This window comes from Capricornis sumatraensis, chromosome 1, assembly GCF_032405125.1.
Source record: "Capricornis sumatraensis isolate serow.1 chromosome 1, serow.2, whole genome shotgun sequence".
NCBI classification, from domain to species: Eukaryota; Metazoa; Chordata; class Mammalia; order Artiodactyla; family Bovidae; genus Capricornis; species Capricornis sumatraensis.
The window spans coordinates 87,270,781-87,285,334 of NC_091069.1; the positions used below are offsets into that span (position 1 = coordinate 87,270,781).

The following is a 14,554-nucleotide window of genomic DNA, read 5'->3' on the forward strand; positions in this document are numbered from 1 at the left end:
TTACAGAGTTTGTATTGGAGCAGATTTATTGATCAGCTACTTCAGGACATATCTTCACACATATAGTAGCATAAACGTAGTTGCTTTTGTATTTGACTTGCAAAGAAATGAAAGCAAAAGCATTTTAAAACAGCATGATTTTGTCTGCTTTATCTGAATGAGTTGGTGGCGTTTTCTAACTGCTTGCTTCTCGGGCGCATAAGTCATCGTGGTACGTTCTTACTAATAGTCTCTGAACTTCTTTCCCTGTCCTTTTCTTCCGGGCCGTTTATTCCTGCCTTTAGCGCTTCAGCATGGAAGGGATCTCAAATGTCATTCAGAATGGCCTCCGCCACACCTTTGGAAATTCAGGTGGAGAGAAACAGGTGCTCAGTTATCGTTATTTTCCTCATTCTCTGCTTTTTCATTCGCTGTGTAAGTTAAGGTCCTGAAAGCTGGCAGTCTCACTAATTTACTAAGACTGTTGCTTAAGAGAGAAATGAAAGTTCGTTATATTTACAGCCTTGATAAAGCATGGTATTTCCCTTTAGGAAAAAGCGTTTTTTCAAATTGGACAATAAATGCATTCTGAATACATGCTTTAGAGCTCTATTTTCCACTCTTACTTTGAAACAAGTAGATATGAATGTATTGATTTAATGAATTGCATGCATAGAATATATAGCTGTGAAAATAACTAAACTAGAATATGCCACTGTAATTCTGAACGTTAAAGAGACGAGATCTCATCTGGGGGGAAAGAAAGCCAGATGTTGGTATCATTTAGACTATAGTTCTAGGTCAAACTGTCTAGAATTTACCTACTTTTAAATGAAATCCATGTGTCTTTAAGATGTATCATGTGGTCAGTCAACTCCATTGTCCCCAAATGAGGCATGAGAGATTATTAGTATAAAATCACACATGGATAGAAATATATAGTAAAATGTGTAATGTTATTTATAGTGTTATGTTAACTTTTTTTTTTTTAATATAATGACTTAAGGAATGTCACGAACATAGGAAACACATCTATATTGAGTGTGCTTAGTATTACCTTTCACAATTGAAACCTTCACATTAAAAAGAAAACTCTTCTTTACTTTTTAAGTGAAGATTGGGAAAGTGTGCAGAGTATATAGCTTGTAGGCGGTTTATCAGAGTAAGACATTTGAGCCTAGGCTTTTACTGCAGATAGTTTTGTTTTGCTCGAGAAGAGAAATAATCGACTTTAAATAATTCTTCACGCTGACATTTGCAACTCAGAAGTGGGCTCCATTAAGGGATGGTTGATTTTTTTTTTTTGTTTTAATTCGAATGCCTCTCACCTCTCTCAAACCCACAAAATAGCAGAATACCTTCCAAACTGACCCAGCATGTGGGAGTAGGGCAGGAAGGCCTGAAAGTATGGTCAGACAGCATGCATGCCAACACGTGGCTTCCTGGTCCTCCTTCAAGTGGCTTGACTTGCACGCTATTAGTGATGCCCCAGAAGACATGTTTCTGGCTTCCTCTGTATTCTTTACAAAGAAACGTTTTCAGTTATACAACCCTGGCATCACCTTGGAGAGGCCTACACCAAAAAGATGGTGGAAATTAAGTTTCTTAAATATTGACTAATTTATTGTAAGCAGTTATTGTTAAGCAGTTCTATTTTGTTTTTTGATTATGCATGGGATAAAATTGATCAAAGAGGATTAGGAATAGAGCTGAGAGTCAGGACTGGGGCTAAATAATGGGTGCACCTGGAGATTCCAAGTTAAAAAATACAAACCAGTAGATCTCTAGATAAACACATGCAGAATACATTGAGCTATACATTTTTTTTTGGTGGGGTGGTCAGAAGAGAATCTGGACAGTGATTTTTAGATTATGCTGTCATGGGACATAGTTACAGAACATTAGTGATACTTGTGAGCCTTGAAATAGTGAACCAGATAGTTTGTCTCGATATCAGACATGAATTTTCATTATTCATTAGGCCCATCTCTCCTTTCACTTTTCTCTTTTCCTTGAATACCTTTATGCATTTATAACTACTTACACAATAATTTAAAATAACAGTAATACATCTCTAAAATTACTTGAGTTTTTCTTTTTTAGCTGTTGGAGAAAGCTGGAATGCATTTTTAAAATTGTCAAGTTACCCATGTGACTGTATTGTTCAACCAGGAAAAAATGGTCTGAAACAGAATCATTTAACTGCTGGGAACTATTTTGTTATGCAGAATGGTTATGTAGTTGCGTTTAAATTATCATTTCAAAAATGTGTTGAAACATGCAAGGAGAATGTTAGATAAGACTTCACTTTAACAATGAACAAATTGGGCAGATCACCCTCCCACACCTCCTTCTGTGAAATTTTCAGTAACTGAAAGGAGAAAAAGTAGATATTTATGTAAACAATGGGCTTGTATGAAATAGAGGTGGGTAAAAAAAATGAGCTCTGGCTGAGATAGTAAGATACCTGTGTTCATTGTTAAAGTGGCTCATGTTTCATGTTATAAAACAAACCTTCTAGTAACTATATCACATTTTTACAGAGAAGGGAATGCAGATTCAAGTGACTTTTTTTTTTAACTTGGCAGTACTTGACAACAGTCATTCCTTATGAGAAAAAAAATGGACCGCCATCTGTTGAAGATCTTCAGATATTAACAAAAAGTAAGCAAAGATGAAATTAAACTGTTACCTTATTTACTTTTGCTGATTCTGAACAGTTATTTTAATTGTTGCTGCTGTTTTATTTTGTCAATTTAGGGTAGCGTATGATGGATCTCATCATTTATTCTTTCGAGAAGGAAAACGTAAATGGCTGTGACATTAAATCCAACTCTCACTCTAGAGCTGATTTGTATTTTTCCTGTTTTTCTTAACTTTTGAAACATTTACAAGCTGAACTTTTTTGGGGAAAAAAATGTAACTTAATTTTCCATCACCTATGGTATGTTTAAGAATATTCAGTAAAATAAGTGCTTCATGGATCTTATATTAATATGACTGACAGTATCTCAGTAGGAATGACTTAGAAGTGCAGCCTAAAACACTCCTTTCTTAGGAACCCAGAGACGAAGGTAGGTAGTCACAGGCAGAAAATAAACTGATAATAATATTTTAAGTACCTATTCACTAAGCAAGCATTTACTGAAGGCCTACCCTGGGCCATTCTGTTCTGGGCACTTGGGATACTTCAGTGAACAAAGCAGACAAAAATACTCCACCTTCAGTGGGCTTGCATTTTAAAATAATTTGTTAGACTTAAGAGACATTCACTGTAATGTGTGTCTGTAATAGCTATAAATGAGCCCTAAATTCTGGTTCTCTCCCTGTTATTTACAGGCATTTCTGTTGGTCACAGTGAAAAATTAGGATTAACATATTTGCTCTATTTATCTCATAGTAAATAGATTATGTATAATTTGGTACAAGTCAATCACTTGGCCTTGTTTTTCTTGAAAGGATTGAATTTGCTCACCTATTAGGTTTTTTCTAATCATAAATGTTCGTGGTGACTGTAAGTTAAAGAGGGAGCCATATGAGAGAACATCACATGAGTGGATATTAATGATGATCTGGATTTTGGAACTTAGGGCTATGGAGGCATAGGTAGAGGGAGCTTGAGGAAAGAAGTGTGTGATTTGCAAGCAGCCTGCCTACTAACTGAAGCTTTTTTTTTTTTTTTAGAATTAATGAATTTTTTATTGGAATTTTAGGATTGACATATTCTTTACTTTGAACAAAACTTCAAAACATTTCAAGCTTCTGTGATGCCAGTCTGTCTAAAAGAAATCACGGATTACGTGGGCGGCCAGTCCTCTATGTTTCAGGAAGAAGTTACAAGTGTCCAAGGCCACATAGCAGGGATTCCCTGGTGGTCCAGTGGTTAAGACTCTGTGCTTCCACTAGGAGAGTGGCTAATTACAGAGCCATCTCTTGTAATTCCCAGTCTACTGTGCTTTTGCTGTGTGATTTTATGTAGAACTGAAAATAAATCAAAATATGATTGAAAACAGAAATACTGAACATAAGTATTTCTCTAAGAAGGGAACAGAAATACTACCTAGAAGCCAGGAATACTGAGAAATCTCAGCTTCTCAGATCAAGGACAAGCACATACTTGGCCAAACCAAAGTCCACATAATTCCCACATCAAAATGCCCAAGGCACAGAGTCTTAGATGATGTCTTTGTAAACTGACACAACTTGGAATTTGGGGTGAGCGAGCGTATGTACAGTGTGTGAATGAGTATCCAAGTTAATTTACTATATACTATATCAGTATAGTAGATGGAAGGATGGCCTTTACTATGAGCGTTTAAAAGAGTTTGTCTCTTGAAAATTTGGGGGAGAATCTGAGCCTCTGCCGTTCCTACCTGTAGATATACTGCAGGGGAAGCCCTGTGGAGACAATCAGTGTTTAGATATGTAGCCTTCCTCATAAAAGCTATTGGAGGTGCAGTAATAGTTGTGATAAGAATCAGAACATTGTTAGTTATGGGGGTAATGATGGTCATGCTTACATAATGTGTATTATGTGCCAGACACTACTTGAAGTCCTTCGGGTCTAAATGGGTAACTTCATACTCACAAGAACCCTGGGAGACAAGTCTAATTATTATTCTCCCTTCACAGATGAGGAACTGGGTGGTTAAGTCACTTGCTCACAGTCCTACTGCTAGGAAGTGGCCGAGCCAGGCTTTAAACCCAGGAAGGCTGACTTGACAGTTGCCCTGGGTTGTCTTGTCATACATCTGGGGGAGAACAGTGAGGATGCTCCGGAGAGGGTCTGAGTTGGCAGTCACTGTGAAAGGACAGTATTCTTCGTGGGTTTATCTGAACCCAGGTGGTCTACATGCTTTTTATCCACTATGATAGTATCTGTGTCTTCTGTTATGTCTTTGCTTAGAGATCAAATTGTCAAGGATTCTCTTTAGAATAAGGCTGACTCACCCAGGTCCCTCTGTCATTTTAAGGAGCAGGCAGCCTGGCAGGGTGCTGGTTTTATGGAAGTCTGTTCTTCATTTTATTCTTTTCTTTAAAAGTTTCTGAGAAGGCTGACAGATAATGCTCCTTGGATAGTGCAGCTAACTCTTCATTTTTTCTAAGAGTTTCTCCAGCTTAGGAGACCTCAGCACTGAGGTTCTCCTTCCCAGAGCTCATAGAAGCGCACATTTGGGTAACTTGCTTGCCAGTATTTATGAAGACAAAACTGAGCCTCTGTGTAATAAACCCAGTTCCTCTTTCCTGCCTCAGTGTTTAGAAATTTTAAATCAAGGGAATAGCTCTCAGGTAGCTGCAGTGTTCTTACCTGAATGAGGACTTATTCAGCTATAATAAATTCTTGTCCATTTGCAGTTGTAGTCTTTCATCCAGAAGATAATCAATTTGCATGAATTGGTTATACCATATAATTAAGACTAAGGCTAGAATGAGAGAGACTGTCTGAATTTGAAATCATTGTTTTCTTTTTCCTTTTATTTTATAGTTCTTCGTGCCATGAAAGAGGATAGTGAAAAAGTTCCAAGCTTGTTAACAGACTATATACTGAAAGGTGAGTTTTTTTTCTTTTTTCTTTTTTTAAGATTTTTACTTCATATTGGGGTAAAAAGGTGAGTTTTAGAATAGTGTATGTGCAGTAGTTGGGAAGTTTTGATTAGTCAATAAATGTATCATCTTGCTAATAGATTAAAAAGTAACTTCTAAATGTGCAACTTTTCTTTATTGTATTTTGCAGCATGAGGATAGATATGTAACTTACTTATGCTACCAACATAATAAAGCATGGTTATATAAAATTTAGTTTTTGAGGTCCTGGGCTGGAAATAATTTTCACAGCTAAATTATAAACATCGAGGAAGGCAGTGGAGGAAATATTATGGAGATATTGCAATAATTATGTGAGTCTTGGGTGTTAACTCTGGGAGGATTTGAGAAAGGTGGCCTCTGCCATCTTGGGGACAATAGAAGGAGAAGGACAGATGAAAGCCGGAACATTCAGATCAGTTAACCATCTCAAAGGGACTGTGGACGGGATTGGGTAAGGGACAGGGCAGGTAGGGAGAAAGAGAAAAAGAATGGATGTGCACAAACTGAGGGCAGTGAAGAATGAACCGTAGACCTTACGAAAGGTCAGGATCACACAGGATGGGAACAGTGATGCGGCAAAGAAGATTGTGTGAGACTTAAATGACATCACCTACTTTGCCGAGGAAAGAACTAAATTTGGATAATAGAGGGACTGAAGATCTTACTTAATTCTCGGCAAAGCTAATGCTTTTGAATGGAATGATTTCTTTGAAAGTACGTTTTCCAGGTGGCAGATTTTCAGGGCAGCGTAGGCTGCACCCTGTGGTGCTTGGTCCAAGTCGGAGAGCAGTGCTCTCCTCGGGTCCTGCTTTTCTTCTCTGGGTTCTCACTCTTCTCCATCAGGAGCTGCTCACTGAACAGAAATTGTTCAGTAACTCAGACGGGACTGTTCCTCAATCACAGCTTGATAGAGGAGGCACTAGCACAAAGCGAATAGTACATAAGGATCACGGGTTAACAGGGGGCTTAGGGAAGACTAAATTGACACGATCGTGTTGTTCAGTAAGCTGTGTTTTCTGATGGAGGGCTTTCTCTTCCTGTTGCGTTCTCAATTTTCTGAAAACAAAAGCCTGACCTCTCTGTCTGCTTTTGTGTTGTGCTAGCACTGGCATGAAAGCTGGATCGCTCTGAGGTTTGTTCTTTATAGACGTGAATCAGGAATGAGATGCGCATAAAGAACATGTCTTAAGTTTCAATTGGAGTGGGTTGCTCGGGTACTGCCACGAGAGCCAGGGATAGAACCAGCTTCCCAAACACTCTAGCTATTTTATCATCAAACTTCACAGGAGAATTGTGTGACCCAGAGAGCAGAGCGCTCTGGGGTGGGGGTGGGGGGGTAAGTGATTTTTACTTTTTTCCCTGAAAACCCAGGACTGTAACTGTGACCCTGCCCTGCCTCAAGCTTCCCCTCCGCCCCAGTGCCCCCTGTCCCGGTGACCCAGTTGCCCGCCCCACCTGCCAGCCCACCTCTAGGTAAACTGTACCAGCCGCTGACAAGCTGGTTGTGTGCGGGTGTTGTGGTCTTGGCTTTGTATTGTAAGGACTGGGTGGAGAAAGAGCTAGGGTTCAGACTAAGGAGTGACTTCATAGCCCAAGAAAATGAAGAGGGGAGGCTAACACACTCAGAGGTGTTCACATGCTTGGGAAGGTGAGCATAGAAGGCGATTCGAAATGCTCTTTCCACCTATTCTGGAAATCCACAGCCAGTTAGTGATTTCTCTTCCTTGGGGATCAGTAGAACACTTTACTTGGGAAGGGGGTATTGTTTAAGGGAGAACTCTTCATCCCTTTTCTTGGTGGGACTTTTCCTTGTTTTTAACGCCGGTGACTAAGGGTTGTGTGTCTATGTGTTTGTGTGTGTGTGGCTTGGTCATGTCTGTTCAAGGGAAAACTCTTTATCCCCTTTCTTGGCCGGACTTTCTCCTTGTTTTTAACACTGGTGACTATGGGTTGCGTGTGTGTGCGTGTGCTAGTCGCTTGGTCGTGTCTGACTTTGTGACCCAGTGGACTGTAGCCCATCAGGCGCCTCTGTCCATGGGGATTCTCCAGCCAAGAATACTGGAGTGGGTTGCCATGCCCTCCTCCAGGGGATCTTCCTGACCCAGGGATCAAACCCATGTCTTTCATGTTCCCTGCATTGGCAGGTGGGTTCTTTACCCATAGCCACCTGGGAAGCCTGGCTGCCTACATATACCACCTTAATTTCAATGTGAAGGTGACAAGTGAAAGAAGGTAGAAAAGTGGCGTCATTTGACCTAAGATGGGGTGGATGCTATGGGCTATTAAGCTTCTTTCTCTCACCACTGCTTAATCATGCCAGTGCAGCCTGCTCTATCCCAGCCCTCAACAGCTGTACCAAAGGCTAGTGTAGCTCTGGTTGCCACTGTGCTGATCCAAGATAGGAAGAAAGTGGTATGCAGAAACTTGCTTCCTTCTTTGACTTCACCAGTGAGCTGTCTGCTGTGTTACAAGCCTCCAACAAGGCTATTATAGGTTTGTATCTCTAAGTAGTACCCTGAGAGACATGACTTCTTGGCATCTCATTTCTGGACAATTCTAATCAGTGTGTCTTGAGAAAACTTCGTTGTTGGGTATAGCCTTTGATACCTTAAAAAAAAATGCTACTATAGATACCTGTTAATGTTTAGTTTTGTTTAATGGTGTTTTTTATATACATATAGAATGTATATAAAATACATATACATATAAATGTATATAAATATATATATACACATCTTATGTAATGTATACAGAATATGCATTTCTATTCAGAAGTTTTTTTTCTTCCTCCTCCTCTAGTTCTGTGTCCTACATAGGGCAGCATCACTTCAGGAACAGCTTTATCCTTCGTGGGCAACAAGCTACAATTCCTATAGCATTATTCTGAAAGCTGGCTATTACCTTCCTGCTATCGGAAACTCAGGACACTTGAACTTGGGTTTGTGATTCAGTATTACTAGATCATGCCTTCTCTAATTCTTTGTATCTTGAACTGAGAGAACCATGGCACTATTTTGGATTCTAGAGTTTTTTTTTGGTTAAATACTAACAATTATGAACTCTTCTCTGGCTCTGTAGAGTAAGGGGGAGTGATGTTCACTGTGCACACGCAGCTATATTTTTCATTAACGGACAGAACGTCCGAGTTTTTACGGCTTTCTAGATCTAAGCTGCACTCACTCAAGAGCTAGATTAAAGCATTGAGATTTATACTGTAGCTGTTCTTTGGTGATGGCAAGAACCAACACTGATTTTTTTTTTTTAATAAGAGAACTGTCAGTATAAACATTACCTACCAGTATTGTCCAGAGAGACTGAAACCTGGGATTTTTGGAAGAAGGGAAACCATAATATACATTATCTTGGCTTAATACTTTGTCAAAATCAAAACACCTGGAGATGGTCGATTTTAGGGCTTGCTGCGTGTCTCACCATTGTTCAAGTTTTAACCATTAAGCTGACATTCACTTTCAGAATCTTGTATTGTTCAACCTTAGAGGTTTCCATGTTTCATTTCACATGTCTGTGAAGAAGTGTCCTTAAAAGTGTCCTTGGTATCTTTTAAGGTGCTTAAACCGTATGCTGCAGCAGTGCCTGTTCCCTGTTACTATTGTATCTTATTCATGCCTGTGTTTTCCTAAAGCACTAATTCTAGGAACAGCTACTCATGGATCCATCCCTAGTCATGAAATGCCTTTGCCAGTTCCAATCAAGTCAGTTCCATTTAATAAATGTTGGAAAAAAAAGTAGCATACATTTGAGAATTTTGAGTTTTGTTTTTTTTAAACTTTTCTTCCCTTAACCAAGCTGGATTCCTCCCCTTGCTGTTCCACACACTGTCTTATCACAGAGCATGAGCTTGTAATAGCCTCATGCTTAGTGGGGGTGTGTGGCGGGGGAGGGGCATTTTACAGATAGTGATAAGCCACTGTGGAATGACAGAAGTCTCGTCTTTTCCTGGGTCTGTGAAACATTCCTGACAGCCTCTTCCCATCACCAACATGAATGTAAGTAGAGTCTAATTAGCCATCGGACACTTCAGATCCCACTTAAAACATTTGTTGAGTGTACAGAGCCCACTGTGTTCCTCACTCTGCTCAGTAAAAAACATGAAGATGGCAACAGGTCAGTTTGTGGAGTTTGGTGCCAGCATAGCATGTCAGCTTTTCTCTAGGGCTTTGTGGAAGTGGAGATGGTTCCGTGTTTTATTCATGTCTTCATAGTGAAGTGAACAGTCTGTCCCATGCTCTGGAACTGATGAAGATTCTTACCAATAAAATTGTCTTATACAAGGGGGCATACTAAATAGCAAAAGAGCTGTCTGCTGAAGCCACTCAACGACAGTCTGTTTATAGTTCCTTCTTAAGTTGATGCATCTGAACTGTGTGAAAAGAATGCTGTTTTTTCCGATCAACTCAAAGTCCCTTTTTAATGAGGATTCCCTGATTTTGCTTGGTAACCTCATTATTCCTCAGCAGTAAACCCTAGAGTTCCCACTGCAGCTCTTTTCCTACACATGATGAATGACACTAATGATGAGCTGGGCATATTTGATTGGTGACTGACAACAGGTAGGTTTTAAATTTCCCTCACAGCAGCCTCCCTGGGCTGTACGCTTGGCGGTGGGCACTGGGGTCGGGGGAGGCCTCTTTTTTGTCTCACAAGGATTCCTTGGGAAAGGCCTGCCTTCTGAGCAAAGCACTGAGGCTGTTTGTGATGCTGGAGACTCATGGAACTGTCAACCTTAAAAGGATGAGTCATCTTTCACACCTCAGACAGAATCTTTCTGAAAGCCACATCATGTGATTTGGATTCAAAGTGTTTATTTGCTGCCAAGAATCAAGTTGCAGGTAATCCTCTTACAGCCTTGTTTTTTGAAGAAAACAAACTGTAGAACTACAGTGCACTCCAAGTGCCATATATCTATTTTATTCTTCAGGAAATTATATTTTTCTTTTACAGAGCACAACAGGAACCAAAGTAAAAGAGTAATAGATACAGCACTCAGGATAAATCAAATCTTTAAAATAATAAAAAAAATTTACACCTTGTCCTATATCCTGTTAGTATTTTCATAATATGGCCATGATTGAAAAAACAAAAAGCAAGCATTTACAATTTTTTGATAGACTTTTTATGCCAGGAATGGTTAATTGTCAACAAAAATTTATACTAATCAGGCTGATGTAAATCTATTTTGGTAGCATATCATTAACAAATTTATTTTGGAGATAGATAAAAATATTGCCCCTTGATAATAAATCTTTTTTTTTTTGATGCAAACAGCTAGAACACCTTTTTCTTTTCCTTTTTTTTTGATATTCTAAGACAAAAGAAATGGTTAATCTTCAGATTAATAAATTAGGTCATTATAATAATAAATTAATTTTTTTTAAAGTTCAGCAACCTCTGTCCAAGTATTTACAACAATACTTGAAAGTTCCTTTACAAAACAGAACACGTTTTCTTTTCACATTAAGCATACTGGGTATCTGTGTCTTTCACAACAAGCATTTTTAAAAGAAAAAAAAAATCAATGCAACAAATGGGTAATTAGTATAAAAGTGCTAAGAGCTGTTTGAAAAGTTTAACACTATAGTATACAGTCAGTTATATCTGAGGCAAACTACAACAAACTTCCAGCTTCTTATGGACAATATTCCAGTAGTTGTTTCAAACAGTTGTTTGAAAGAAGAAAAAAAAATCCAGGAGCTGATTAGTGATGCAGCTAAAACTGCCATCGATGTCTCTGGCCAGTGAGCGAATTGAAAACCGAAAGCAAATCCAAATGAGGAAAAATTTAATAAAGGAATACCTTCTCCATGGCAGGTATGGGGCTGACTGTTCAAGGTGTGTGCATACACACACATACACTCACACTCACACACACATTTCTCTTCCCAATTAAACTGCAGGTAGAATGAGATTTTGTGTTAGTCAAAAATTTGTGATGGAATGCCTGTTTGTTTTTGTTCTGGTTAAAATCTCATAAAAATACATTCAACAGGAAAACATAAAATTGTATGTGTATAAATATATATGCATATATATTATATACACACGCACACAAATACTTTTGTTTTTTTGAAGCATAAGAGTTACATAAATATTCCTATAATTGCTAGAGTTTAAAGAGGCATAATTTTTTTTTTTGAGCTTCAACCAAGGTGCTTGAATAATATACAATTAAAATGAAGTAGTTTCTATTTTGTAGATTCAGTATATAATAAGGAAAAAAAAATATCCCCGAACAGTCTTTTTTTTTTTTAAAAAGTTTCTTTTTAAGCTAGAGCTTCAACGAAAACTATGAACAACCAACAACAGAACAGAAGAAAGCGACAAGGAAGTGTAGCCCTGGAAATGCCTGGTGACCTCACCCTCCCCTTCTGCCACGTGGCCGGCAGAAAAGCTCCAGTGCTCACGTCAAGAAACGACTCGGGTCCTGATCATCTGCTGACTCTGCTAGGAACTGGTTGATTGGCTCGGAAGAAAAAAGAAAGCAGCAAAAAGTATAACTGTGTAGATCCTTAATCACCCGCTTTAGAGAAACGTGGCTACCCCACGCCTCCTGCTTCTCGCCGCCTACTGCAGCTGTGACTGTATAGAAAAGAAGCGTGTGGCTTGAGGCCTGGGATGGCTATCAAAAGGGTCTGGTGCTCTTGTCTGGTAGTCTAAGGTGGTTACAGGCAGAAGGATCGCAAGGCCTGTTTTCCTGCTCGCTCAGGCCTGAGCTTTGCAGCAACCAGTGCAGTCTTCCGAGCAACAGGAAAAGATATCCTCTGGGCCACTGGACTGGACTTCTCCCCGAGCGGAGCTGACCAACTGTGTCTTTCCACCACCACCCCCCTCCCACCCACTCTCCCCAACCAAACTCACTGTCCCCGCCCCCAAGTTTCTCTACAGCTACATTACAAGCAAATACATCTTAGCAACTTTGAAACCTTTGGTTCTGAGACACCACTTGGTCAGTCATCTTGAGGAGGAGTGGGAATGCTTGCTCTGCATGCCGCTGCCGCCAGAGCCCAGCCCAGGAAGTCCTCAGCGCTGTACATCAAGTCACAATCCAATACAATCCACTAAGCAAGTGCACGAATTCGAGTTTACTTTTTTAAAAGCAGACTGAGTCGTTTTTCTTTCAGAACCTCGTTGGCGCCGCCTGTCTTCACACTGTTTGGTAGAAATTGTCTGCCTGTAGGTGGTTCTGTTTCTGCATGCTGTAGAAGCCACTGAATCTCGCGTCTGGTTCCGCGATTCTCAGCATTCTCTGGGAACCGTCCACCTGGACCCGGGTTCCTTTCTTGCAGTCCACAGATACCAGCTGATTATTTAAAGAAGAAGGCTATTTCAGAAGAAGGGGGGAAAAAAACCATAATTAGCTGTGTTATGTATCTTGAATCAACAGATATCTAGGCCTCATTCAAGTGAGATAACAGCATCACAGTACATGGATGAGCGGACTACATGGGGTAATAGCCTGTTCTTTTTGAGGGGGTTGGGGCATGCTGCATGGCACACGGATCTTAGTTCCCTGATCAGGGATCGAATCTGTGGCTCCTGTAGTGGAAACAGAGAACTTTAACCACTGAACTGTTGGGGAAGTCCCACCAACTATACTGGGATACTGAAAAATTGTGTTTAAAGGTAAAATGCCAATAAATTATGTCAAACAAGGAGGAGATAAAGGAACTGAAAAAATACTGAAGTGACATAATTATTTTCAAATCCTTGAAGTACAGATCAGTGCTTAAGAGAGTTGAAGGATGAATGGAAGGTACCAGGTAGGCAGCTATTAAGATAAATGGACCACTTTGAATCACTCAGGCTGTAGAATGAGCATCCCGGTTTGGGCCAGTCCCTCTGTCTCCAGCCACACGCTTTCCCCAGCTCTGCAGGTGGGGACTGTCCTCTACAGCCCTGTATCCCAACCCAGCAGCAATTCGTGTATTTGTTGGAAAAAATCAGAGGCAGGCTATTCCATCTGATAAATTTTCTGGGAAAGGGTTATCTGGATGATAAAATGGCTGTTTTCAATTCTTAAGGTTGTATGACTTTTTTCTTGAGTAAATGAATTCCTTCCTCCTTTTTAAAACAGGCAGATTGAAGCCCTTTGTATTGACAGTAAATACATGTTCTTTCTGCAATACGAAATCTGCCTTTCTCCACCCTGTCTGGTATTATTTCACGCAATGTCTCCATCTGTCGCTACCCTTCTTTCTGTTTGCGTTTGACATGTTTCCCTGTCCTTTGGACTTCTGTACATCTTCATGAGCTTTCAGCTCTCCTCTTTCCCTTTTCTGAGTGTTATCTTCTACCCTTGTGATTTTTTCTTCCTCTCCCAATTCTATGTTGATGGATGATTGAGAAATACCAAGTGATCAAGTTGTAATCTCTAATATAAACAACAATGACTTAAACAAATACCCTTGGATTGATTCCTATTTGAAAATTTTAAATTCAGGAAATTGGACTTGTGAAAAAGGTCAGGTTCGTTAACCGATGGATGATGGAGAATTCATTCAGTGACTGATCTAGCTGCCGGCAAGTACTATATATCTGATCACTACAGCCTGATGTACATTTGAGGCCATGAAGAGCAAAATAAAATTCGGCTGGTAGAGCAGATATCCAGCAACTAAGGAAACACAAGCATGGAGGCTTTCCTAGTTTGATTGTTTAAGAGGTTGAAACTGTTAGGACAATACCTTAGTTGGTGTTCGATACCAGCAAAGCAGTGGTATCCACTGTTTCTTCTGATTGATGAACAGGAATGCTATTATGATAGAGAGGCCTATTATTATGGGAACCACAACTGAGGCAATGGAGTCCACCGAAGAATCTTCTGAGTTCAGCCTGGTGTTATCTCTGTAATCTATCTGGGGGTGACCCACGTCTGGGAGAAAAAAAATATTACAAGCATTTATTACCTAAACCAGAATGTTTAAGGATTATCTTAATTACACTGCAAACAGAGATCAGTGGCTTGGTTTTA

At 39.7% G+C, this 14,554-nt stretch overlaps 2 protein-coding genes across 3 annotated transcripts in view; one reads left to right on the forward strand and one right to left on the reverse strand.

Annotated features, from left to right (window-relative positions):
* Window positions 1-9,264, forward strand: part of FEZ2 (fasciculation and elongation protein zeta 2) — a 43,729-nt gene extending 34,465 nt beyond the window's left edge. The window contains exons 6-9 of one of the 2 annotated variants that reach the window (XM_068973077.1): window positions 285-365; window positions 2,568-2,643; window positions 5,465-5,530; window positions 8,365-9,264. In XM_068973077.1, the coding sequence (XP_068829178.1) occupies window positions 285-365; window positions 2,568-2,643; window positions 5,465-5,530; window positions 8,365-8,381 (240 nt within the window). In that variant the 3' untranslated portion in view covers window positions 8,382-9,264. The remainder of the gene's footprint in view (window positions 1-284; window positions 366-2,567; window positions 2,644-5,464; window positions 5,531-8,364) is intronic. The other variant, XM_068973085.1, reaches the window with a different exon arrangement.
* A 3,196-nt stretch (window positions 9,265-12,460) lies between these two features.
* CRIM1 (cysteine rich transmembrane BMP regulator 1) overlaps window positions 12,461-14,554 on the reverse strand; it is a 208,434-nt gene continuing 206,340 nt past the window's right edge. The window contains exons 16-17 of the mRNA XM_068966792.1: window positions 14,268-14,455; window positions 12,461-12,904 (exon numbers count right to left, since the gene is read on the reverse strand). Coding sequence (XP_068822893.1) covers window positions 12,728-12,904; window positions 14,268-14,455 — 365 coding nt within the window. The 3' untranslated portion in view covers window positions 12,461-12,727. The remainder of the gene's footprint in view (window positions 12,905-14,267; window positions 14,456-14,554) is intronic.